The sequence below is a fragment of the Microcebus murinus genome, chromosome 14 (assembly GCF_040939455.1).
Source record: "Microcebus murinus isolate Inina chromosome 14, M.murinus_Inina_mat1.0, whole genome shotgun sequence".
In the NCBI taxonomy this organism is placed as follows: domain Eukaryota; kingdom Metazoa; phylum Chordata; class Mammalia; order Primates; family Cheirogaleidae; genus Microcebus; species Microcebus murinus.
Window position 1 is genome coordinate 51085159 of NC_134117.1, and position 27340 is coordinate 51112498.

At 39.0% G+C, this 27340-nt stretch overlaps 3 protein-coding genes across 22 annotated transcripts in view; 1 reads left to right on the forward strand and 2 right to left on the reverse strand.

The window, feature by feature from the left end:
• The window catches only part of PBLD (phenazine biosynthesis like protein domain containing), a 47904-nt gene extending 35502 nt beyond the window's left edge, over positions 1–12402 (reverse strand). For both annotated transcript variants that reach the window (XM_076010044.1, XM_012762690.3), the window contains exon 1: positions 12276–12402. The gene's annotated coding sequence lies outside the window, so the exon portion shown is untranslated. The remainder of the gene's footprint in view (positions 1–12275) is intronic.
• HNRNPH3 (heterogeneous nuclear ribonucleoprotein H3) lies at positions 11258–21872 on the forward strand. Of its 16 annotated transcripts, none has more exons than XM_012762682.3 (10): positions 11258–11372; positions 16352–16486; positions 17035–17173; positions 17700–17884; positions 18314–18400; positions 18615–18730; positions 19484–19619; positions 20251–20346; positions 20422–20514; positions 20642–21872. In XM_012762682.3, the coding sequence occupies exons 2-10, from the start codon at positions 16375–16377 to the stop codon at positions 20716–20718; spliced, it is 1041 nt and encodes a 346-aa protein (XP_012618136.1). In that variant the 5' UTR covers positions 11258–11372; positions 16352–16374; the 3' UTR covers positions 20719–21872. The 16 variants fall into 16 exon arrangements, with proteins under 16 accessions (XP_012618136.1, XP_012618134.1, XP_075866154.1 ...); XM_012762680.2 differs by lacking the exon at positions 11258–11372 and adding an exon at positions 11558–11769; XM_076010039.1 differs by lacking the exon at positions 11258–11372 and adding an exon at positions 11558–11769 and having other exon boundaries at positions 17700–17866.
• Positions 21873–22393: 521 nt separating this feature from the next.
• The window catches only part of RUFY2 (RUN and FYVE domain containing 2), a 40731-nt gene continuing 35784 nt past the window's right edge, over positions 22394–27340 (reverse strand). For all 4 annotated transcript variants that reach the window (XM_076010036.1, XM_076010035.1, XM_076010034.1 and 1 more), the window contains 2 exons: positions 24762–24839; positions 22394–24672 (listed from right to left, as the gene is read on the reverse strand). In XM_076010036.1, coding sequence (XP_075866151.1) covers positions 24529–24672; positions 24762–24839 — 222 coding nt within the window. In that variant the 3' untranslated portion in view covers positions 22394–24528. The remainder of the gene's footprint in view (positions 24673–24761; positions 24840–27340) is intronic.

Below are 27340 nucleotides of genomic sequence, written 5' to 3' on the forward strand. Positions count from 1 at the left end.
TGGGCAAACAACAGGCTAACCAAAAGTTTACAAGGAATAGCAGGGGAATGAGATATCCAGAAGGATTCTGAAAAGCTCTGACATATTCCTAGTAATCTAGAAGGCAATGCACATGCATAGGGCTCTTCATATATCCTAGGACTGTGTGCATGCAGAAGGCCTGAGAAGACCCTATGCTCTCACCTCTGGCTGGGACCTAGAGGTTCTGTGTATGCAGAAAGTGAAGCGTAAAGCAGAATCAATAGCTGTCTGGCTGAGTGTTGAAGATATGCCCCAACATGCACACTGAGCACCTCAGCAAAGACTAGGAGAAATATTGGTTCCAGGAATTTAAGGAAATCTCTGTGTAATCATTAGCTGACACTAAGCTAACAAACTAGATACTTCAATGGCCACACACAACAAAGAATACGGACTTTAGAGAAGGTGTATAAAAGTCACTAAATAAATAGCAATAACAACAAACAATTGGGAGGAAAGAATCTGATTTCCAGAGCTGCCACATTAAATTATTTAAAATTTCCAGATTCCAGCTTGCCCTTCCATGTGAGAACCATGGAGGAGCAAGCCATATAAAATAGTTTTTTTAAAAAAACTTTTTTTAATTTAAAAAAATAAAATTTCCAGATTTCAACAACAATAAAAAAATGAGACATGCAAAGAAACAAGAAAGTATGACATACAAAGGAAGAAGACCGGTTAATAGAAACTGCCCCTGAAGGAGTTTCTATTTAAAGACTTTAAATCAGCTATTTTAAATATGTTCCAAAAACAAAATGAAACCATGTTTAAAGAACTAAAGTAAAATAGAGAATTACATCTCATCAAATACAGAATACCAATAAAGAGAAAAATTACCAAAAAATGTAGCAATTGTATTTTATTTTTGTTTATGATACATTTTATTTTATTTTTTTTTCAATAGATTTAGTAGGTACAAGTGCAGTTTTGTTACATGGATATATTGTGTAGTGGTGAGGTACCCATCACCCAAATACTGTCCATTATACCCAATAGATAATTTTTTATGCCTCACCCCACTCCCACACTCCCACCAGGTAGAAATTTTAGAAATTTAAAATTATAATACTCGAAATGAACAATTAACTAGGGAAGCTCAACAGCAGATTTAAGCAGGCAAAAGAAAAAGGTAGTGAACTTGAAGAAAGGTTAACTGAGATTATCCAGTGTGGGGAACTGAAAGAAAAAAGAATGAAGAAAAAAGAAAAATGAACAGAGCCTCCGAGATCTCTGAGACATCATCAAGTATACTGATATATGCATAATGAGAGTCCAGTAAGAGAGAAGAGAAAGTGGCAGAGAAGTACTTGAAGAAATAATGGCCAAAAACTTCTCATATTTGATGAAAAACATTAATTTATGCAGCCAAGATGCACAGCAAACCTCAAGTAGGATAAACTCAAAGAGCTCTACACCTAGACACATCATAATCAAACTGTAGAAAGACAATGACAAAGAGAATCATTTTTTTTTTTTTTTTTTTTTGAGACAGAGTCTCGCTTTGTTGCCCAGGCTAGTGAGTGCCGTGGCGTCAGCCTAGCTCACAGCAACCTCAAACTCCTGGGCTCAAGCCATCCTCCTGCCTCAGCCTCCCGAGTAGCTGGGACTACAGGCATATGCCACCATGCCCGGCTAATTTTATATGTATATATTAGTTGGCCAATTAATTTCTTTCTATTTATAGTAGAGATGGGGTCTCGCTCTTGCTCAGGCTGGTTTCGAACTCCTGACCTCGAGCAATCCGCCCGCCTCGGCCTCCCAGAGTGCTGGGATTACAGGTGTGAGCCACCACGCCCGGTGAGAATCATTTTTTGTTGTTGTTTAGACACAGGCAGTTCTAGCAGACAAAAAGAATATTGAAAGCAGCAAGAGAGAAGTGATTCATGTAAAATGGATCCTCAATAAGATTAACAGCTGATTTCTCAGCAGAAACCATGGTGCCAGAGGACAGTAAAATGATATATTCAAAGAAAGAATACAGGCTGGGCACAGAGGCTCATGCCCTAATCCCAGCACTTTAGCAGGCCAAGGTGGAAGGACTGCTTAAGGCCAGGAATTTCAGACCAGACTGGGCAACACAGTGAGACTCTGTCTCTAAAAAAACTAAAAAACAAAAAATTAACCAGGCATAATGGCATGTGCCTATAGTCCTAGCTACTCAGGAGTCTGAGGCAGGATTGCTTGAGCCTAGGAGTTCAAGATTATAGTGAGCTATAATCATGCCACTGCATTCCTGGATATCAGAGTGATACCCTATCTCTAAAATGATTAATTAATTAATTAATATATTGAATGAAAGAAAAAGACTGGCAACCAAAGAATATAGCCCAATAGAAATAGACTGTCTACCAAGAATTCTATATCTAACAAAACTATCATTCAAAGCAGAGAAGAAATTAAGACTTGCCAGATAAACAGAAACTGAAAGAATTTGTTGCTAGCATTCCTGTCCTGCAAGAACTACTAAAGGTACTCCTACCGGGTGAAATGAAACAACACTAGACAGCGACTCAAATCCACATGAGAAAATAAAGAGCACCAAACATACAAATGGCCAATAAGCACAAGAGAAGCTGTTCAACATTATTAATCATTAAGGAAATGCAAATCAAAACCACAATGAGATATCATCTCACATCCATCAATATGGCCACTATCAAAAAAAACAGAAAATAATGAGTGTTGGTGAGGATGCAGAGAAATTGGGATTCTTGTGCACAGTTGGAGGAAATGTAAAATGGTGCAGCCATTATTCAAAACAGTATGAAAGTTCCTCAAAAAATTAAAAATGGAATTACCATATCATTATGCAATCTATTTCTCAATATATTAATATAAATATTCTGAAAGAATTCAAAGCAGGATCTCAAAGCAATTTGCACATCATGTTCATCACAGCATTATTCAATAGCCATTAGGTGGAAGCAACCCAAAAGTCCATCAACAGATGGATAAAGAAAATGTGGAATAGGCATATGATGGAATATTATTCAACCCTAAAAAAGAAGAAGATCCTGTCACATGTAACAACATGATAAGCCTTGAGGATATTTCACTAAGTAAAATAAACCAGTCACAAAAGGACAAATATTATATGATTCCATTCATATGAAATAGCTATAGTAGTCAAAATAATATTAATAGAAAAAGAGAGGCCAGGTACGGTGCTCATGCCTGTAATCCTAGCACTCTGGGAGGCCAACTGGGGAGGATCACTTGAGGCCAGGAGTTCAAGACCAGCCTGAGCAAGAGCAAGATCCCGTCTCAAAAAACAACAATAACAACAACAAAAATAGAAACAGAGAGTAGAAAGGTGATTACCAAGGGCTAGGGGTTTGGGGGAGGAACAGGGTGATTAGTGTTTAGTGAATAGAGAGTTTCAGTGTTATAAGATTTAAAAGTCCTAGAGCTCTGTTACATAACAAGGTGAATATACTTTCCACTACTGAACTGTAACTTAAAAATGTTAAGAAGAGTTAAGAGGGTAAATTTAACATTATGTTTTTCTTTTTTACCAAAATCAAAATAAACAGCACCAGTAAATCTATCTACATAGGTAAAATTTAAATATAGTATGTTTGAATATGTCTTTTCCTTGTAACTGTTATTTTCTCCTATCTCATTTAAAAGATGACTATTGCAACCTCTTGAGAGAACTTTAAAAAAAAAGGACAACTGCATAAAACAATATTTTAAAATCTGTATTGGTGGGCATAAAATGAGTAAAGATGTATTTGAATGAAAAGAATAGCACAAAAGAGTGGAGAGGGAATGGAACTATATGGGTACAAAGTTTTTACATACTATTGAAATTAATCCAAACTAGATTGTTAAAAATCAAGATGTTAGCCTGACGCGGTGGCTCATGCCTGCAATCCTAGCACTCTGGGAGGCCAAGGCGGGCGGATTGCTTGAGGTCAGGAGTTCGAAACCAGCCTGAGCAAGAGCAAGATGCTGTCTCTACTATAAATAGAAAAATTAATTGGCCAACTAATATACATAGAAAAAATTAGCTGGGCATGGTGGCACATGCCTGTAGTCCCAGCTACTCGGGAGGCTGAGGCAGAAGGATTGCTTGAGCCCAGGAGTTTGAGGTTGCTGTGAGCTAGGCTGATGCCACTCACTCTAGCTGGGCAACAAAGTGAGACTCTGTCTCAAAAAACAAAAAACAAAAAAACCCTATCACAGTCAGGCAGGTGGGAGGGGGCAGGAGGAGACCGGTATATACATACACGAGTGAGATGTGCACCGTCTGGGGGATGGTCACGCTTAAAGCTCTGACTCGAGGGGGGAGAGGGAGCATGGGCAATATATGAAACCTTACATTTGTACCCCCATAATATGATAAAATAAAATAAAAAACCCTATCAAAAATATATATAAAAAATAAAGAAAAAAAAGAAAAAACAATAAAAACAATAAAGAATGCACAAGTCCCTTATATAAAATGGCATAGTATTTCCATATAATCTAGATTACTTATATTTAGTATAATGTAAATTCTGTGTAAATAGTTGTTATACTATATTGTTCTTTTATTTGTATTATATTTTATTGTTGTATTGTTATTTTTCCTTTTTTCCCCAAATATTTTTGTCCATACTTAGTTGAATCCATGGATATGGAGAACCGACTACAGTTGGAGATTTCAATACCTATTTTCATTAATGAATGAAACAACTAGACAGAAGATCAACAAGGAAATAGAAGACTTGAATGAATAACACCATGGACTAACTAGACAGAACAGGCATCTATCTACAGAATGTACTACAACAGCAGCAGACAACACATTCTTCTCAAATGCACAGGGAACATTCTCCAGGATAGGCTATTTGTTAGGCCATAAAAGAAGTCTCAATAAATTTAAAGGACTAAAATCATATAAAGTATGTCTTTCAACCACACTGGAAGGAAATTACATATCAATAACACAAGGAAAAGGAAATTTGGAAAATGATCTGAGGCATGCCAGTAGCCATGAGAGTGAACTTTTAAGCACTTGAGCCTTGAGATAACTGTAGCCCCAGTTTACATTTTTTTTTTTTTTTTTTTTTTTTTTTTGAGGCAGAGTCTTACTCTGTTGCCCAGGCTAGAGTGCCGTGGCATCAGCCTAGCTCACAGCAACCTCAAAGTCCTGGACTCAAGTGATCCTTTTGCCTCAGCCTCCCAAGCAGCTGGGACTACAGACATGTGCCATCATCTCAGCTAATTTTTCTATATATTTTTAGTTGGCCAATTAATTTGTTTCTATTTTTAGTAGAGACGGGGTCTTGCTCTTGCTCAGGCTGGTTTTGAACTCCTGACCTCGAACAATCCGCCCGCCTTGGCCTCCCAGAGTGCTAGGATTACAGGCGTGAGCCACCACGCCTGGCCCCCAGCTTACATTTTAATTAAAACCTTGTAAGAGACCCTAAGCCAGAGGTAACCAGCCAAACTGCCCCAAGATTTCTGATCCATAAAAACCATGAAATAACAAAAAGTTTGTTGTTTGAGCTGTAATTTTGGTTTTTACTACAAATTTTATAGCAAATTTACTTATAGCCTGAGGCTATCCCCAAAAAACTTATTTCAAAGTATTAAAGCAAAATCTATGTTGATGAATGCCAAATCCATATCCCTATCCCAAATTAATTTCCTAACAGACACACCCACTTGGATTGTACATGGTATCTCAAAATCAACATACCCAACATTCCTACATTTCCTGTCAGTTACTGTTCCTGCCATCCAACCCTAAGCCAAAAATAATTCATCCTTGACTTATTTTCACTCACCATCCACAGCCCCTCTACTCCATCACTCAATCCTATTGATAATAGCTCCCAAATATTTCTCAAAGACATCCTTTTATTTTTATTTATTTATTTATTTGAGACAGAGTCTCACTTTGCTGCCCAGCCTAGAGTGAGTGCCATGGCATCAGCCTAGCTCACAGCAACCTCAAACTCCTGGGCTCAAGCAATCCTGCTGCCTCAGCCGAGTAGCTGGGACTACAGGCATGCGCCACCATGCCCGGCTAATTTTTTCTATATATATGTTAGTTGGCCAATTAATTTCTTTCTATTTATAGTAGAGATGGGGTCTCACTCTTGCTCAGGCTGGTTTCGAACTCCTGGCCTCGAGCAATCCACCGGCCTCAGCCTCGGCCTTGGCCTCCCAGAGTGCTAGAATTACAGGCGTGAGCCACCGCGCCCGGCCAAGACATCCTTTTATATCTATTCCTAATACCATGGTTCCTGTTTAAGTGCTCATCATCTCTGCTAGGCCTTTTCCTAGTCTTCTCTCTCCTCTTTGTAGGGCAGAGGAATTTGTAGGATAGAGGAAGGGCAGAGGAATTCTTCCAATTGTCGGGAATTTACTTGGGTGGGGCAATGAGCTAACCGCAAACCGTTGCTTCCTTCTGGTCATTGCTCGCTTGCTACACCGCTGTAAGGGGAATTATGGGATGAGGTCATTGAAGCACGGGCGACTGGCCCATCAGGCAATAGAGGGCAACCAACCCGCCAATTATTTCAAAAGGCAATAGTGGGCAACCAATCATTTTAAAGGTCAACGCATGATCCATGCGTAGTCAGCTTGTGCGCAGCTTGGGCAACATGGGGATAAAAGGCATGCCGTTGTTCCGGTCGGGGTCCTTGCCTGTGAGAGTGGCCACTGCGTTGGTGCTCTGGGGCTTGGACCCTGGCTAGCCAGAAAATAAACCTCCTCTTGTGTGATTGCATCCTCGATGTCTCTGCTTTTCTGTCCGGTGGGGCTGTGGAAGGTCGGTCCCTAACACTCTTCCCAAAATCCACCCTCCACACTTTAATGAGAATTATCTAATTAAAACATGAAGTTGACCATCAACGTCAAAACAATAGCCAAGTTCCACAGAGTAGAATAAAAACTTCTCCAAGATCTGGTTACTACCTACTTCCATCATTTATTTTACAGTGCTCCATTTGCTTAGAGTCCCCACTTCTACCAAGTTATTTTCCACATCCATGCCTTGGATCTTATTGTGTCCTCAGCCTTAAATGCCTTTCCTATCTTTCACAGCCCAGCCAAATTTTACTTATTCTCCAACTCTTAGCTCAGGAGTTATCTATTTCAGAAAGCTTTCCCTGAAGCCCCAGGGTATGCTAATGCCCCTATTCTGTGCTCCCTGAACACTCTGAGCTTACTGTCTTATCACTTGCTATAGTTTAATATAATTTATTCAGTGGAATGTACCTGTATGCACTTAAAAGTCAGCTTCACTTTACGTACTTGTAATTTTTTGTGGATGGAAACATATATACCGACCTACTAGGAATTCAAGAGTAATGCTCCTCAAATTTCCATTTTATCCATAGCAACTGTATCTGCCTGTATTGGAAAATCATCAGTACATTATGTGTGAACTACTATTTATTCTGTCCACAGATGAGGTCATATGACTTACAGATTTCACTGGAATATGTATGCCAGGCGTGGTGGCTCATGCCTGTAATCCTAGCACTCTGGGAGGCCAAGGTGGGCGGATTGCTCAAGGTCAGGAGTTGAAACTGGAATAATTTCCTGGCTCCCAACACAGTACTTTGGACCCTGTATTACTAAAAAGAATTTCTATTAAATTCACTGTTGAAGTGAGTTTAACAGGAATCAACCAAGTTTATTAAAAATGCCATGACAATTACATATGAAACAGCATGGGACTAGAATTATCATTATTTCAACTATTAATCTCTACCCTATATAATAACCTAACAACTCATTTTAGAGATTAAGAAACTGAGGTTTAGAAAAGTTATTGCTTCAGAATCAATAATCTGGTAGTTGGTGTCAGAACTAGGGTTAAAGCTAGGCCTGTCTGACTCCTTTAAGGCAATTCTAAGTTTTGTCATTGGTTTTTTGGGTAAACTTTGGAGCATTACTTTGTCTCTTGATTCTTCAATTTCTTGGCCCATAATATAATAATGTTGCTAGACTGCGGTGAAAATGAATTACTTGTACCCCAACCCCAATGTGACCTTTATTATTGTTTGCACACTGAGAGGCATAGGTACATAAATAATGAAACCTGTATTTTTATTTACCACTAAGAAGTTTAAAATCATTTTGGGGGAAATGGTCTGTTATCATCAATGCTGTTATTTTCTAAGTTATTAATATGCTTATGACATGCTAAAAGCAGTATAGTAATTTGATTTAGATTCTTTAAGTACCTATCTTTTTTAGCTGTTTTTCCTGGTCTTCACAGCAATCTACCAGAACAGAAAGAATGTTTAATATTTTTAATTATTTCCAAAATTAGAGAAAAAAATGTGTTTAGGTGTTTTCTTCCTTTTGAGTTTCTATTTATTTACTTAGTATCATAATCATTAAGATTGGATGAAGTAATTTGGTTTTCATAGTCCCACAGTGAATATTTAAGCAACTTAAAAAAATTATCAAGAACATAAACTGTAATTAATCCTTGTCTTGAGAAACAAGGTTGAACAGAATAAAGATTAGTGCTTTCTAAAGACAGTAGATATATATATTATATAAACCAAAGAACAAGCATTTTATATTTTTTATTAAAGATGATTAAAATTCTTTACTATTCTTTTTTTCCCCAAAAATCATGGCTTGTTGAAGAACAAGCATTTTAAAAAGCCTTAGTAAAAAAATTTTGTTGTTCCAAAGGCATTAACTACTTAATTAGACACACTACTAGAAAGTTATTTGTGGATTTTGTCATATTTTTAGTTTATTTGCTTTTCCATAGGCAAGTGATTATGATAATACAGTTTTTATGGTACTTTACAATGCCATTGGGGGTATATGAACAACCATCTCAACCAATTTTTAGTTAACATGGCTTCCCTCCTCCAGAAGAATGCAATCTCTTTCAATTTCTCTTTCTCTCTCTCAGGCTCTGCATGGAATTTTCCTCTCCTCTTCCTTCTGATGGTAAAATACATATCACATGTTCCTTGTCCTGTTTTCCCCTGGGTGGTGTGGGTACTTCTATTTCCTTCTTTTTCATCTTTTCTCTCATTATGGCCTCTAGCAAGATACTCTCCAGGGTCCCTCTGATCTCTATGCTAACAGCAAAGCACTAAAATGACAGAAAGGAAGACAAAGAGAAAAAAAAAAAACCAAAGCAGCTGGGAGTCCTTAGTTCTAACCATCTCTATGGAAACAATTCCACAGAGATCGATCTGGAAACAATTCTGTAGGGATTACTGGAGCTGTGGTGAGCTAATCTCACCTTACTTACAGGATTCAGTTTGCAAATGACAATACTTGACATTGTTTTTTGTTGTTGTTTTCTTTGGAGAAAAGTAATAAAATTGGAGGCCAAATAAAAATTATACTTATGACTATATGTGTATTTAACTCAGAACTTCCCACTTGCTGTAATAATAAAAGGCAAAAGGAGTGTATGTACTAATTTCAATTCCTTCCTAAGCATTTACACTGGCAAAGAGTGCCCAACACAAAGAAATTGTGGCCAAAAAACTGAAAACATAGCAGTTTGGTAGTGAAAAGTCTTTCATGTCATTAGAATGATTTTAAGATTGTGGCCCATAACCACACAAAGTAAGTATGTGGAAAGAATGCCAAATTCAATCAGGCAGTAAATAGATTGTTTGAATTCAGGCAATGGGTGAAAGGGATAACCAAATTCCACCTACCAACTCAGGTTGAAAGGCTGAAAGGATCAAATAACCAAGTAACTTGAACCCAGGGAAGGAGGACCAAGGGAAGAACTCCACCTGAAGTGTGGGAGCTAGAAGTCTTACTAATACAGCAATTTGTTTTGTTTTTTTTAAGGGGAGGGATCTAGGGGGTCACAGTGTCAGTGATATCAGGACTATCAAGTTTCAGGCCTGTTTAAAAGCTTCTGGCCAGTAAACTAGTAGCCACAGGTCTCCTGAGATGATAACTCCAAGTGTTTATTAGGGGAAGTTAACTTCAATATGCCTATAATAATGTCTGTTCTCTTAATTTATGGATGAGCTATCTGTAACTCCAAGAAGGTTCATAGTGTTTTCAGACTCTGGCAATTGGGGTAAAACCACATAGGTTCGAATTCCAGCTCTGCCACTAAGCTGTGTGACCTTGGGCAACTATTTTCATTTCTCTAGGACTCAGGCACTTCATCTATAAAATGCAGATAATTATTATTTTTCACAGTTGTAAAGAGTCAGTGAATTGAGTAAAACGCTTAGCTCAAACAAACTCTCAATAAATGCAAGCTATAGAAATTACAGCATCAACCAGCGGTCTCAAGAATGGCAGTAGGGCACTATGACCTAGGCAATTCTTACTGTCCCACACTTGTCTGAAGCAAGTTTGAGAATGAATTAAAGCCTTAAAATGGAAGTTTCCATAACATGAAGGTAAATGGTTTCCTGTCTCCATCCTACACACTGCAGATTTCATGGGGAAACAAATTTCATCCTTCTACACTGCTAACACACCTCACCGCACCCCCAATAGTCTTTCCAATGTCTGTAACATTAAGTCCAAAGTCTTTTGGCTGTACATTGAAGGTTGTCTACAACCTAGCTTCGTCCACATTTCCAATCTCGCCCATGCCACACAAACACTCAACTGTAGTCAAGCTCATTTTCTCTTCCTCGCACGCTATGTACATTCCTACCTTTGCACTTTTAACTTGCACTAATCTCTTTACCAGACTTGCTCTCCATCTTCTCACAGAAATTCGTCTTGCATTTTTTTTACTTAAAGGCCATAACGCGTCATGAGGCATTCAGTGACATGACAGCACAACCGAAACGTATTTATTAGGTGCTACTTGTAAGCGCAGTTTTCAAGAATGCAAAGCTCTATTTAGAAAACTACCCGAAGGTGACCTCCACGGGCGGCTGATCGGTCACTGAGGCTTTAACGGTGGGAGAGATTAATGACAACGCGAAGGCGACTGGAGAGAGGGATGATTTGTTAAAAGAAAGGAAACGAAGCAAGAAGCCTCAGGCCCAGGCCACGCACCCGGGCGAGGCCCGCTGGGGGGCGCCGGCAGCCCCAGGCCCAGGGAAAGGAGGAGGATCCCCTGGCGGAGAGACAAAATAGGCTCCTGGTGGGCACTTGTATCTTCGTAGCCGAGAAACACTATTTTTTACTGCACAATGCAAACATGGTGGACAAACAACGCCCTCCCCGCGTTCGCCTGCCGAACCACGCGGCGCCCTTTCCACGCTGTTGACGCGGGGGTGAGGGCGGGGCCTTCACGGAATCTGCTCGTGACGGGTAGACCACGGGAGAAATTTCCAGACCGCGACACCGCGGTTCCTTCTAAACACACTCGCAGGACTGCTGCGGCCACCTCCCCAAGAGGGCAGAACGGCGGGGTCTGAGAATTTGACGGTGGTACGGTAAGTAAGAAGGGCGGCGTGGGCAGAGGCTCTCTCTCTAACTCGACGAGCCTGTACTCCTGTCTACCTCGCCCACAACTGGTCAGCACCGCGGCGCGCAAGCGCTTTCCTTGCCGCCAACGCCAAAGCGGAACCGATTCCATCGTCTCGCGAGAGTGGTGCCGAGCGTTCTGGCAGCTCTCGCTCCACCCCCTCCTCCTCGCTCGCTCTCTCCCATCCCCCCAGGCCAGTCGTTCTGCTGCGCAGCTCCCTTAGCGGTTGCCGCCGCCGGAGACGGTTGGAATAGCCGTTGTGGTGAGCGCTACACGAGGCAAACGACTTGTCCCGCCTCACGACCGGACCCGAGCACCGGAGTCGGTGTTACTGTCGCCTGACAGGGTATCTGAAGTAAAAGGGGGTAGGTTGGGCTGGTGGTTTTGAGAGCCGAGTCGGGAGAAGGACGAAAGAGAGACCGGGAGAGGGTGGGGTTGGGGGGCGGTGTGGAGGTCGCCGCTCGGTGGCGGTTGGGGTGCGCCTCCCCCGTAGTCTCCCACTTCAAGAAGGGCGGCTTGTCGAGGGGAGGACACCAAGGCCCGAAGTGGGGGGCGTCCAGCATTTCCCTTTTCAAAATGGCCTCCGCCATTTTGGGTACGGTGGCGCGGCCACCTTGGCTTCCCGCCCTTCCCCGCTCTTTTTACTTTTTGTGCCCCAGCTTCCGAAAACTGACTTAGAAGGCCGGGGGTTGGGGGTTGGTCAGAGCTCCCTGGAAGGGATGAAGGTGGGGAGTGAAGCGAGCAGGGAACGGCTGGGCAGTGGGGTGGGGGGAGAATCAGGGCTGCCGGGCGCGCTCCCGATGGAAATGGCGCCGGATGGGCCTGGCCTCCCACCGTGGCCTCCGTTCCTCTGCAGTCTCGGCAGGGCTACCTGGGCTGGCCGTGACTGCGAGTGACTTCTGACGCAGATTCCCAAGATGAGAGAGGTTGGAGCTGGGGGAGGAAGGCCAATGGCGACGAAGGCGCTCAACTCCCAAATCCAGGACAAAGGAGGCAGGCCTCCTTTGTAATTCCGCCGCCCGGTGGCGAAGGTTTTTAGCCGGGCTTGGCTGCCGGGCGGGGCGGGGGAGGGGCGTGCTCTCCCTAGCTCTCTGGTCTCTAGGGCAGCTAGATAAACGAAAAGTCTCCGGGGAGGAATAAAGGACGCTTAGCCGGCCCTTATATTCCCGATTTGGAACTTCGAAAAGAGTACGTACTCATTTTCCAAGAGTTTTTTTTTTCTCTTTTCCACGCTTAAACGTTTATAAAGACTTGGCGGGTAATTATGTACGCAGAAAAGTTGGGTGACTTATCAAATAGGAATGTAAATTGGGCATATTTCAGATAGGTCGTCTGGGCCCAGTGAACTGTGATACTGCTTTTTGAACTTGGGGGTGGGGGGTGAGGGGTTTAACAGTGGTTTCGTGTAGTTTGGCCCGTATGGGTTGGAATTTAAGAGTTTCACTTTTAGGAAATAGCTAAACACAACCAGTGATGGTAAAAGTATGTGTGTGTGTATGTAGGAATTGCGTTACTAGCTTTAAATATTCAATCTCCAAGAGTTGTATTTTGTGCAGGGAGATTTTTTTTCTAGGCTTAAAGCTGTAGACATAAAATACTTCAAAATATAGTTAGGGCTTATTTTCTTTTGGTAGCTAAGCATGTTTTTCCTTTATTGTAGGAGTATAGTACTCTGTAGTCGTATTTTCAACAGGGAAATAAGCCTACTAAACAGGACAAATTGTAAACCCAGTCACGTGGTGGTGTAATTTTGGGGACAGGTTCCTTAGAGCAGCGAACTGGTGGGTAGTTTTCATTGAAGACAATACAAAAGAGAGGGGAAAGGCTTGAAAGTTTCTAATGATTCATATAAATCTTTACAAGAAGTCTGTTATCTACTTTTCCAGCTCTAAAAACAAAAACAACCTTCCTGCCTGTTGTTAGATGTTCTGTGATGCTTTGTCAGGATTGCCAAGGAAAAGTTTGCCTGAATTCTTACTTTTAAACAAGTCTTAGTGGACTTTAGAAAGACAGCTCAGACTTTCCTATAAAGTAGTTTACTGTTATGATTAATAGCTTTCCTAATTGGATTAGAGGACACACCTTTTTTCTGCCCTCTTTGGTCTGCGCCATAATCTGGAAACCCCTCTAATTGCCTTTTTAAAATAACTGAGTCCTTATCTCCTTAAGGTATTAGTAGTATGTCTAGGTTTCTTATTTAAAATTAAGTCACAACCACATTGGAAAGGAAGAATAGTGTAAAATTTCCATTAGAGTTAAACTTAATTATCACCACTTGTTTGGCAAAAACCAAAATTCATTCTCATTTTTTTGGACCACCAGGCTACTATTTAGAGGACGCTTCAAGAAGATAGGATATGCCCTCCCCCCCACTATAAGAATTCTGTATTTCAACTGTTCTTATTAGATATTTTTTCCTTAACGGGTTTGGAATATAATCTACATACCGTAAACTTGACACATTTAAAATGTACAGTTCGGTGGATTTTAGTGCATTCCCAGATTTGTACAGTCATCACTACAATTTTAGGACACTTTTATCATTCAAAAGATGCCCATATCATTAGCAGTCATTCCCCTTACTGGCACCCTCCATCCCCTCAAGCCTCAGACAATCACAAATTATAAATGGAATCATAAAATTTGTGGTCTTCTGTGACTGGTTTGTTTCACTTAGCATAATGTTTAGGAAATTATATTTAAAGTCTCATAAAACTGACTAAAGTTATCTTCATATTTTAATTGCTATTTTAACACTTGAAATTCTTAGAGTAAGTGATTAGCCATGACATTGTTGCAAAGACAGGTTGAGATGGATTATCCTGAATAATTAGTAAACTGTTTAGGTAGTTTCTGACAGCTTTATTAAGATTATACATCAGATTGCCTCTTTGTATGTGCTTGAGTTTTTTTTCTTTGTTTTGTAAGTAGAATTTTGAGTTTTGAAGGGGTGGTAGAGCAAGGCTCTCTTTTTATTGTACACTCCTGTTGTGAATCTGGGTACATTTTCCCCAGTTGAAAATTGTGTTAACAGTTTGGTGTTTCTTATAGACAATACTTTGTTGTTTTCATATGAGAAAGTATCAACTAAGATCCTTTCACATTAAATTAGATTGACTTCAGATTTTTAGAACTTTTCCACTTTTTCTTCCCTTCTTCTCTTAGATCACCACCCTTTTTGGTTACACTTGTTTAGGTTGGTGCTGTTTTTGAATTTTTTTTTTTAATGGTAGAGATCTTCAAAATGTCTCTGAACTTTTTTCCCCAACTGATTTGGGGCCGCCTTTCAGAGCCACTCTCCGGAATGGTATTAAACGTTTAAAAAGCCTTTGCTTCCTCAGAGAAGATTTAGCAGTCCTTATTTCCTTTCAAGACTCAAAATAATTTTCTATTCTTTAAGGTTCAGAAATTCTGTTTGTAGTATGTTTCATTGCTTTTGCAAGGCACCTTAAAATTCATTGACAGTTGCTGTCAGCAAGTGCTTACCATGAGGCAGACCAAGCACTTTAAGTAATTCTTTTTTTTTTTTTTTTTTCTTTTTTTTTTACTCAGGCCTGGAAAATGGAAGTTCAGGCCTGGAAAATGGACTTTAAGTAATTCTTAACAGCTCAATGAGGTATAGATAGGTTCTACTGCTATATTTTACACTTGAATAGGCTCAGAGGTTAAGTAGTTGATGCAGCCAGTTGATGATAGAGACTCAGGCCTCCAGGGTATTTCTCTTAAAAGTTGATAATGTTTGTGTGTGTAAGAATAAATTGTAATGTCAGTTCATTTTGGTTCTGTATGTCTAGGGTGGCACCTAGGACTTTAACAAAACAGGTGCTGAAGGTGATTCATATGTAGGAGGTTATTTGATTAGTAACAACTTATGGAGAATTTCTACATTAGCTTACTTTAAGTGCATGAATTCTAGGAAAAAGAAATTTACTCTTTGCGGATGCTACCCCTAAGAGTTGAACTGATAACTAGATCATGTGAAATTAAGCATTAATGAATGCTATTGATGTACAGTATATCCTCAAGCATAAAGGAATCAAGTGAACAAATTGTTTTGTTTACAGGGGAGGAGGTGGTGAGGGAAAGGTTTGAAATACTCAGGTGAGTAGGATTCCTACAGCTGCATAGTGAAATTTATACGGTTCTGGTAAGTTTCTGCAGCTGAAGGACTTCTGCATTAGCCTCTTTTGAAAGTGTGGAATTTTAAAAGGAAGGATGGATGCCGATTGCCTCTGGGGAAGGGAACTGGATGGATGGGTTCACTATCTCCGATGACTTCCAAGTAGATGGCTTCTGGGTACTGTTGGAAGATGATCATTTTAAAGTGGCCTTTAACTTCAGTTATAACTCATTTTAAAACTCTTGCTCTTAGTGAGTTTAAACTAAATACAGCTAAAATTTCCCCCTTTAAAGACAGTTTGATGTATCCAAAGTCATAGTGCATCACCTTCCTAATACTTTTCAACATCAACCACTATTCGTTACATTTTTTTTTTTACTTAGGCTTTCTGATGTGAGTAGATGGATTATATGTAACTTCTGAATAATTCAAGTTTTAAAGAATTTGCATAACTATTCAGGTGAATAGTGAAATCTGAGAAGTGTGAATGAAAATGTGAGATATGAAAAGGCTGGAGTTGGCATTTAGGTGACAAATAGTTTGAAGGCTCTGGTAGTTGAATCATTCTAGTTTTCTTAAAATGAGGAAATACGTAATGTTTGATCCTAAGAAATTCAGTACTTTTTGCCAGGTAGTGTCAGGTTTCACTGCCTTTTCTCTGTCCCACAATAGAAAGGTAGTATCCCTTGGGTTGTGGCATTGTCAACTGGAGTCTTTTAACCCTGTGTTGCATTTCCTCTTGTGACACCTCTGAGAGGTTTCTTCAGTCCCTTTGAAAAGAGTCTATTTTGATTGACTGCTCTATGTGCTTGTTTATTTTTTTATAGCATTTAAATCAAACGGTATTGAGATGGATTGGGTTATGAAACATAATGGTCCAAATGACGCTAGTGATGGGACAGTACGACTTCGAGGACTACCATTTGGTTGCAGCAAAGAGGAAATAGTTCAGTTCTTTCAAGGTACCTCTAGTATTAGTCAAAGTTTAGTAGTGTGATTTTGTTTATATTTGTATTATATTACTCAGTTTTTAATTTGTAAAACCCATTTGATTTTGGAACTTTTAAATTTAACCATGATAATCTTGGTGAATGTATTAAAATGTGAAATGTGCTCCAGTTAATATTCAATACAGAATGTTTAAGAATATGTAAAACCTAATTAAATTACAGTAACTTAATTGAGAATAATTGTGTGATGAAATAAACCATGAATTAGCATATGGAGCATATGGAAGTTAAGTTTGATTTGTAGCAGTTTTTTTCATGTAATATAGGTGGGTTTTTAGAGTATAATTACCACAGTGTTTTTACACTGGTTACAAAAAATTTATTTAATCCAGTAATATTTGAAAAAAATCTTTTCATTTGTATTATGGGGTGATGGGAAACTAAGCTTTTTTGTTTTGTTTTGTTTTGTTTAGACTTGTTTTAAATATTTGATTCAGATGGGAATGTTTCAGCCTTTAACACTGTTCCCCTTGATGGGGTTATTTGTCCTTGGGTTAAAGGGTTGGAAATCGTGCCAAATGGGATAACATTGACGATGGACTACCAGGGGAGAAGCACAGGGGAGGCCTTCGTGCAGTTTGCTTCAAAGGAGATAGCAGAAAATGCTCTGGGGAAACACAAGGAAAGAATAGGGCACAGGTGGGGATGGAGAGTTTGGGATGGTGTTAAATTTTTATTTTTGGGGGTTGTGGGTCACTATTGCTTAAATGGGGGGGTAACCATAACATTTTTCTGGGGTAGTTTAAAAGAATTGATAATTACCTAAATTTAACTTGGAAACTACAGATTTGGGTGGGGAATTAATGCTAATAGTTTACTTAAATTAAAATTAGATTGTTTCCATTTCTCTGTAGGATGTTGTCAATGAATGCATTTGTATAATCACCTATTTTCTTTAAAACTCCTATCTTGTACTAAAGGAAACAAACTAAAAATCTATTTTATGAATTGTTTTCAAATGACTAATTTTTGTCTATGTAAAACTTAAATATTTAATTATTTAAGTTTGTAGGTGTAAAAAATGTTAGCTTATGGTGTATTTAGGCAATTTAAATTGGGTTATGTATCTAGATGTAGAAAAATGTACTGCATTTTACCCAATATCTAATTTTCTCTAATAAATACATTTATGCTGAAACCTATACCTTAAAACGTTTTTAAATAGGTATATTGAGATCTTCAGAAGTAGCAGGAGTGAAATCAAAGGATTTTATGATCCACCAAGAAGATTGCTGGGACAGCGACCGGGACCATATGATAGACCAATAGGAGGAAGAGGGGGTTATTATGGAGCTGGGCGTGGAAGTATGTATGACAGAATGCGACGAGGAGGTGATGGATATGATGGTGGTATGTGTATCTAATGAACACAGGTTCTGTTGTCATTTTCTTAATATTCCTGACATTTTGTCAAGAAATATAGAAATGGCAGTAATCTCAGTACCTACAAGGTTTTAAAACCTGTTCATGAAAATATGGATTTCCGTGGCCAGCTATGGGACTGGATTGATGCACATTAGCACCTAGAAAACTTACACAGAAATTAAAAGGAAGATACTGGCATATTTTGGCATGGGGATGAAATTTAATTTACATGTCTGAATTTGTCCTTTTGAGATTTTACATTTCCATAGGTGTTAAATATTTATTTCATATGCACGAAGTTGGAAATTGCAAAAATAATCAAGTGAAACTGCTTATCACAAATATGTGTTTTGTAATCAGATTATAAAGTTTATCTCTTAAAAGTATTCATGTATTTCTCCTTAAATTACACAGGTTATGGAGGTTTTGATGACTATGGTGGCTATAATAATTATGGCTATGGAAATGATGGCTTTGATGACAGAATGAGAGATGGAAGAGGTAAAATAAATATTAAAGATAATTTTATTCTGAGGTAACTTTTAGTATTTGCAAGCTCTTAGTGGTAATAAAGGTAACCTGTATAAAAAGCTGAGCATACTGCAGTGAGGTCCCATGTAGGGCTTTTTTTAATACCTTGCATAGTACATATGTATACTTTACTACGTGTTTCCATAATAGTTGATATATAATCTTTGCAAATGTTATTTTCCAGGTATGGGAGGACATGGCTATGGTGGTGCTGGTGATGCAAGTTCAGGATTTCATGGTGGTCATTTTGTACACATGAGAGGGTTGCCTTTTCGTGCAACTGAAAATGACATTGCTAATGTGAGTAATTTTAGTAATTATTAGTGGTTTTATGCTTGTCCTGGCTTCTAGATTTTGAAGCATTTTTAATGTTTTCATCTTTATAGTTTAACATTAGAATCCCTTGGACATAAAAATATATCTACCCTCCTTATATTTACTGTTACAGATATTTTTGTGTCCATTGTGTCTTGACCTACATAGGATTCAAGCAAGTAAAAAGCCCCATGAATAAAGTTCAGTTAAGAATATAGTGAAAGATTAAGTTTTAGTGGTTTGGTTTCACTTTATAGGCTAGATGGTGATTAAAAACTGAGGAGTTGAAAATAACAGGAATAGATGATGCTGCTGTTATTGATTTGAAACTGATTGGTTCTGGATTGGTTAGGTGGTCAGCAAATGTCAGCTCATGGGCTAAATCTAGTCACACTTACCAGTTTGTTTTGTCAGTAGGTGCATTAGAGACCCAGTGGTAAACAAAGCCAAAAATAACTGGCTTTTAAAAGTTTGTTCTAGATCTTACTGGGGTCCAATTGGTGTAAGTTCCAAATGCCTTTAGGGATAGCTTAAACCTGGTTAACTTGTGATTAGAGTTATATGTAGAGTTTGCAGGTTTATCAAACCCTGTTTTTCTGAATTGTGATATATACCCTATTTTTCTGTACATAGTTTCTGAGTTTCAGGGACCTGTTATAGCTCAGACAGTAATTAAAAGTGGCTAAGTTCTTTGCAATAATCTGAACAGAAAAGAAATAAGTGTTTTCTTTCATTTAGTTCTTCTCACCACTAAATCCAATAAGAGTTCATATTGATATTGGAGCTGATGGCAGAGCAACAGGAGAAGCAGATGTAGAGTTTGTAACACATGAAGATGCAGTAGCTGCCATGTCTAAAGATAAAAATAACATGCGTAAGTGGTATTCTTGGCATGCTATCATTTCCTAGATGTGAACTTACATGTAGAATAAAATTTCTCGTTTGTTTATTTATTTATTTTGAGATAGAGTCTCGCTTTGTTGCCCAGGCTAGAGTGAGTGCTGTGGCGTCAGCCTTAGCTCACAGCAACCCCAAACTCCTGGGCTCAAGCGATCCTACTGCCTCAGCCTCCCAAGTAGCTGGGACTACAGGCATGCGCCACCATGCCCAACTAATTTTTTCTATATATATTGTCCAATTAATTTCTGTTTACTGTAGAGACAGGTTCTCGGCTCTTGCTCAGGCTGGTTCCAACTCCTGACTTTGAGCAATCCGCCCTCCTTGGCCTCCCAGAGTGCTAGGATTACAGATGTTGAGCCACTGTGCCCGGCCTCATTTGTTTAAATAAATATAAGAGGTCCTGTGTTCTATAGGTTACTCTTGACAGCCATTGACCTCTATATAAAGTTCAGATTTTAATGGTTCCTTTGGGTTTTTTTCATCACACTAGGAATTGATATTTAATATTTTCATATTAGCCAATCAACCTTTTAAAGCTTTTATTGATACAATTATGAACCATTATTCCTTTCTCCTCCCCTGTTACCCTTGCTTTTTTCTTAAAGAACATCGATACATTGAACTCTTCTTGAATTCTACCCCTGGAGGCGGCTCTGGAATGGGCGGTTCGGGAATGGGAGGCTACGGCAGAGATGGAATGGGTATGTAAAGTTTTTAAGATAAGCAGAGTTAGCTACTTAGCAATCCATCTCAAACTTTTTTTTTCCCCCCAAAAGATAATCAGGGAGGTTATGGATCTGTTGGAAGAATGGGAATGGGGAACAATTACAGTGGAGGATATGGTACTCCTGATGGCTTGGGTGGTTATGGTAAGTATCTCTAGTTCGGTTTGTGTTAGTCCCCACATATAGTACAATTAAAAATGCACACATGCTTTTAACATCTCACGCATGAATGTCTTGTGCTAAGTGATTCTTAATGTGCTTTTTTCTTAAGGCCGTGGCGGTGGAGGCAGTGGAGGGTACTATGGGCAAGGCGGCATGAGTGGAGGTGGATGGCGTGGGATGTACTGAAAGCATAACCACCAACATACAAGTCCTGACAACAGCATCTGGTCTACTAGACTTTCTTACAGATTTAATTTCTTTTGTATTTTAAGAACTTTATAATGACTGAAGGAATGTGTTTTCAAAATATTATTTGGTAAAGCAACAGATTGTGACGGGGAAATCTGTTTTCTGTAGGTTTTATTTGTTGCATACTTTGACTTAAAAATAAATTTTTATATTCAAACCACTGATGTTGATACTTTTTATATACTAGTTACTCCTAAAGATGTGCTGCCTTCACAAGATTTGGGTTGGTGTATTTTATTAGCTCTGTAAGAGGTAGAATGGTGTAATTTTAGAAGATAATGGTTCACCTCTGCATAAACTGCAAGTCTTAAGTAGACATCTGGAATAGAGCTTCACAAATATAATTAGTGTAACTTTTCGTTAATTTCTCCTGGACAACACTGTAAATATAAAGCCTAAAGATGAGGTAGCTTTAGTAGTATAAATTCAGCTAATTAGTTCCATGTTATTCTTTCTCAAATGTAATTTATCAGGCTTAGTTCTGAAATGTTGATGATATGAGGTATCTGGATTTCTGAGTATTCATAATTGTATGGGGGGGATGGGAGCATTGGAAGTTCTAAATTCTAACCCTAGATTTTGGAGTAAAATCCCCTCACAACTTGACCAACCAAAGTACCAAAAATGTTTCCAGAAAATTGATAGTTGTAAGTTATCTCAAGATGTCTTAGAGTAGGTTAAGGTTCTCAGTGACATGAGAATTCAGTATAAGTACATAGGTATTTACTATGGAGTATAATTTTGACAGATGTATTTTCAGTTTCCTGCCCAATGGAGCATATGATTTTAAAATAACTGTAAATGACTACTTAAAGAAATGTAAGACAAGTCCATGTTATAGTCAATTAAAATAAGAATCTGCAGTTGGGTTTTTGCATCTGATAATCTGCTTGGGGTTTTAGTTAAAAATACTATATGTAGCAAGGAAAAGGTGCTTTTTTTAGTTTTAATCCCTTTCATCAATATGGCTTTTTCCAAATTGGCTAATGGATCAAAATGAAACCTTGTCAATGTGAATTCAGTTACTGAACTTGTTATTGTTTTTGCTAGAAATGTTATTAATGTAATAAATGTCAATGTGGGAGATAATAGTATGGTGTCTGTCCTAGAATGCTTTGTGTCGGTTACTATATCAAATTGGTAGAAAGTACTGTATATATCGTCTAATTGAAGATTTAGAAAAAGTGACTCCTAAGGAGTGATTTTTGCTGTTAGAAGAGGGAACTGTGACAGCCTGTATATTTGGAAACTGGTTTGTTTTGATACGGTCTTGCTCTGTTGCTAGAGCATAGTGGTGTCATAGCTAACTGCAAACTCCTGGGCTTGAATGATCCTTCTGCCCTGGTATCCCAAATAGCTGGGATTACAAGCGCACATCAACAAGGTCTTGCTTTGTAGCCCAGGGTGGTCTTGAAATCCTGGCCTGGAGCCTCTTGACTCAAGCAATGATTCATCTTAATATTTGAGTCACTTCCTTGAAGTAGCTACTTAAATATCAGGGCTCACAGCACCTGTCTTTTGAAAGTCACATGTGCTTTTATTTTCCCCTTAAAATCTCTAAGCAGTAAAAGTATAAAATGTTAGAAATGAAAGTTGCCCTTTTTAAGCAGGCTAGTTTTTCAAATCTTTATTCAGTTTATAAAATTCACATTTTATTTTTAAAACATTACAGGATAAAAGAATTACAATTGCAATTCCTTGGCACCATGATAGCATTATTGTGGTAGTACTGCTAGGTGAGGGAATGGTATGCAAAATCTTTTGAAAAGTAAAAGGTTTGTAATCACAAATTGTGAACATTTTGTAAAAGGAAAAACTCAAAGTATAAATGGTTTTGAGCCAAAAATAAATGAAGCAAATTGCATTCATAAAAGCTACTTTAAAAAATAAAAGCCCAAATGAATGGTGAGACATGTTTTGAATGGCAAGAAATTTAAAGGGTGACTAGAAATCATGGTTTATTTGTTCAATGAAATCATTCTTGGAATTTAAGTTACTTTAAAATTTGTTCAAGCACAGTAATAAAAAAACACCTATTTGAAAATTTTCATTTATGCTTCTCATTTTCAACAGTCATAAAAATGTTAACCTATCCCATCAATACAAAATGGTTCGTTCAAGAATATAATTCCTTCTTGAGGACATTTCTATCAGTATTCAAAAGAAAGACCATCTAAAAATATGTCAAGATCTAACTGAAGTTGACCTCAAAAGTTGAAATTTTATGGGTTCTGGAGATAATAGATCTTCAAGTAAAATAATTATTAGTTTCATGCTTTGGCAATTAGAAAATTTAATAATTTTAAATCTGAATGACAGTATATACTCATAAGGAAAGATCCTGCGGAGTAACTACATCTTGAGGGAGGGAAGTGTTCTGATAAATCACAAAAATTAATGCTCCCAAGTAGTGTAAAATTCCTATATATTTTTGATAGGCTCACAAACTTAAAGTGCATGGCTAAATAATTAAAAAGATAATGTGAGGCTGTTTATATAGAGGTAACTTAATTTTTACAGATTAGATTCTTAGTATGCTATAAACAGTATAACTGGATTAGTGTTGAGTTAGCTTGAAATACTTCAAATATATACTTCATGGTAGGACAGAGACTGTATTTTCATCTGCTCAATACCCTGGCATACAGGTGATCAGTAGACTGGTGTGATTTTACTGTGGGCATATAATGCAGTGGTAGACCACTACAATGTAATGCTTCCTAAAAGTTATTCCAATGGCAACAGAATACAAAATTTTTTGAACTACTCAACGCTGTGGTAATATAAAAGGAAAAGTTTTAACTTTTTTCTCATTTGTAATGCTTAGATAAGAGAATCTTTATAAGGATCCTATAAACCCCTGCTTTTATACATGTTTTTTTTTCAGGGGAAAGATTCCTATTTTCATTTTTGAATTAGGGGTCTTAAGCAGACAGCTGCTTAAGAAGGGCTGTTTGAGCCACCTTAAGTAACAGCAATTCAGTGAGACAGGTAGCATATGAGATCTGCAAGTAACTAACTTAAGGTAAAAGTATGATATATACATGTAACTTCCTGTCAAGATTAGAAGAAAAAATGCTGAGGCCAAATAATGCCCCTTCAATTAAATCCACTGCGTCTGAAAGGTATAGGCAAGCATAACAATAATTTTGAAAACACTAAAAGGAAATTTTTTAGGAGAAAATACTGGTCCTTTCTAATGCAAAAGAGGAAGAAGAGAAGGGACAAATAAATAAGAGTTAAATTGAAATCTTACAAGATCATGAAAAATGTTGAATTGGAATATTAATACTTCTAGAAAGTTTTATGCATTTCCAGTCTCCTTGAGACCTGTTAAGCTTTAAAGTGCATTAAGAGAATTTCAGGCACCATCAAATATCAACTTGACAGAATTTGGAAGAATAAAATAATCTGAAGCCTTATTTTTAAGAAGGCCTTTACAAAATAAGGCAAATGTGTGTGAGCTATGCTATCTGGCCTTTCAATGGAATTAAGCGTTCATGATTATTACATCAAGTAAAAATTAGGCTAACATTTTAAAAGCATGCTCTGCTAAATTCTTCTTGAATAACAATGAGGAAGGAAATATCAAATCACAACTAATTACCATGAGTTGAGTATGTGGAAAATAAACTGGTACCAATACTGACTGAAAGCTGCTTAAGAAGGGCTGTCTGGATATCTTGTATAATACATACATAACATTCATTGTAGGTACTTTGATCATAAAGATTTAGTTCTGGAGTCTTATGGCAAGTTAGATGAGCATCTCTGAATAAGCAATGCGTGACAGGAATCACAGACTCGTACTGGTTTTGGTGAGGAAGGCAAAGGCAGTTCATTGTCAGAGCAGGCATTACAAAAAATTTCCCCGCAGTTTCTACAATGGTGCTATTAAAAGAAAAAAAAAATCTATGAATAAACAAAATTGGAAGCATTTTTGCAACAAAATTTTTGGACTGACTTCCTGGTTCCCTTACCTTTCTCTTAGAGAGTGAAAATTCCTTTTCGCAAAGTTTACAATGTGTTGCTTCTTTGTCTTTTAGCCAAACCAGTCCCTAGTAGGAAGAAAAGTGAATATTAATGCTCAAATTTGTAACACTAAAAATTACATGTAAAAACTTTTTTGCCCAAGAACATTTTATAGAAATAAATATATGAAGAAGCAAAAATTAAAGTTCTTTTCCTTGAGATATACTGAAACATTTGTAGATGAACTATGTGAAATTTGCCTCAAAATATCCTGGGTTGGGAGGGGAGATGTGTATTGAGTATTGAACAAGATTGCCCATATAATGATAGTGAAACTGGGTAACAAGTTTACTCTTCCTGGATATGATCAAACATAGTTCATTTTACAAGTGTATATATTTGATCATATCCAGGATAAAATATTTTTAAGAAATAAAGATCTACTATTGATGGGAATTCTCTTTTAAGGAAAAGAACCTTCAAGATTATCTAGTCCAACAACATTTAAAGAGAAATTTTCACTACGTGAAATGTAAGATTTTGGCATTATGCATACTTTTTACACAGTAAAGCCCTAAAATCTGAAGAAAATTGGGAAATAAGATGTTTGAGTTCATTACTTTAGATAAGACCTTACTTTTTTTCTCAACAGATATAGGGTCTCAGTCTGCCACCCAGGCTCGAGTGCAGTGGCATGGTCATACCTCACTACAACCTCCAACTCCTGAGCAAAATAATGGTTTCCACAAAATAGAGGATATACTATAAGAAGGAAAGTGCCAACCGGAAGCACACATGGGGCTTCCAGGGTACTTGTCATGTTCTATTATAAGCTGAGCAGAGGGTATTCAAGTGTTTTTTTTGTTTGGTTGGGTTTTTTTTTTTTTTGAGCTGAAGGTCTGGGTGTCATTTATTGACAGCAGTTTACACATATTTGTTTTCTTCCCATGGTTGTTTCTTTCAAAGCACAAGCATAGAGCCTTCGAGAAGGCTTCATTCAGTCTCTGAATGAAGGAGCCAGGAGCTCAGAATGTCTTGGGCAGGCATGTCCAGCCCCGACAGAATGCAAATCCTTCAAGGTGGAATTCCACTGGGTGTTTGAGAGGGACCAAGGTGCGGGGTGGACAGGAAGTTTTCGACAGACTCACATCTCAGTCCAGGCCTCCTCTCTCCCTATCCAAGTCCATCCCAGTCTTGGGACCCTGGGGGGAGAGGGGGCAGCAAAATCAGCCCACCCACCTCAACAGGGGCAGTTTCTTCAATCCATGCACTGTTTGCACACACCTGCTTCCGCTGGCCAGTTACAGAGAATCAGGCTTATGGGAAGAGACAGACCACTTCCTCTCTGACATTCATTCCCCAGCACCTCTCTTCGGCTGCATCTGCGCGCAGGAGGCACTGGAAAACTGAGGCCTGCCTTCACGGTCCAGCCGTGCCTGCCACCACCTGCCACCTGTGCTCCCAGTCCGTCACACACACACACTGTCCTGCCTTTGTTCTGCCAATTGCCAGTGCCTACGCCAAAGCTCCAGCAGGCCTCAAACCCGGACCCAAAGCGAGTCTGCATAGGCACTTGGCAATTTTTGGTAGGGAAGTGGATAAAAAAGTAGGTGGGTGCAAGAAGAATGAAAGAGCTTGATTTGATAGAGTAATTAGAGATCTGAAGTGATTTTACTTTTATTTCCTTCAGGTAACCCAATCATGAGATTTCACAGTGATTTCTGGGTGGGGGCAGGAGGTGGTGTTAAGCATCATCAGGGCTGTGGCCCCGCTGGCCTGAGGAGGTACAGGCACGGTGGGTCCTCCTCACTGGGGCAGCTGCAGGAGCACGGACTGCTGCGGGCAGGTAGGTGATGTTACGAGAGCGAGACAGCTGGTATCAGCTGGTATGCAATGTCCTCCGTGGCCTCCAGCTTACATAGCTCAATCAGGCCGTCCCCCGAGGTGGCCAGAGAGTTAGTGATCAGCTCGGCTGCCTTGGAGTCCCCCTAGGCAGAGATGATGGCCGCCTTTTTCTGCTGCTCAGCCTTTTCCACCACAAATCTGGCCCTCTCTGCTTCCTGCTGAGCCACCTGTTTGGCTTCCACTGCTTCTGTGAATTCCTTCCCAAAGGTCAGATGCATCAAGGACATATCGTCCAGGATGAGCCCAAAGGTTGCTGCTCGCTCCAAGGTAAGGTCATCACTCACCTGCCTGGAGACCAGCTCTCTCTGGGTGATTAGTTCCCCTGCATCAAAGCAAGCCACCACTGACTCGAGGATCTCTGTAGTGATGGACGGCAGCAAGCGCTCGTCGTAGTCCTCTCCGATGCTGGTGAAGATGCGCAGGAGCTGGCTAGCGCCAGGCCGGAAGAGGATGCACAGCGTGATGTTGACATTCTGTAAATCTTTGCTACCAGTGATGACTGGCACGTTACGCGGTCGAGAGCGGCAGTCAAAGATAATTGGTTTCTGTACCCATGGGATGAGAAAGTGAGTCCCTTCCCCTACCACAATGTCCGGCACTCCACGGAATCGGTCAAAGATGATAGCTCTGTGCCCAGCACCCACATTATACAAAGCAGAGTTCACCACGCCTCCTGCAATGG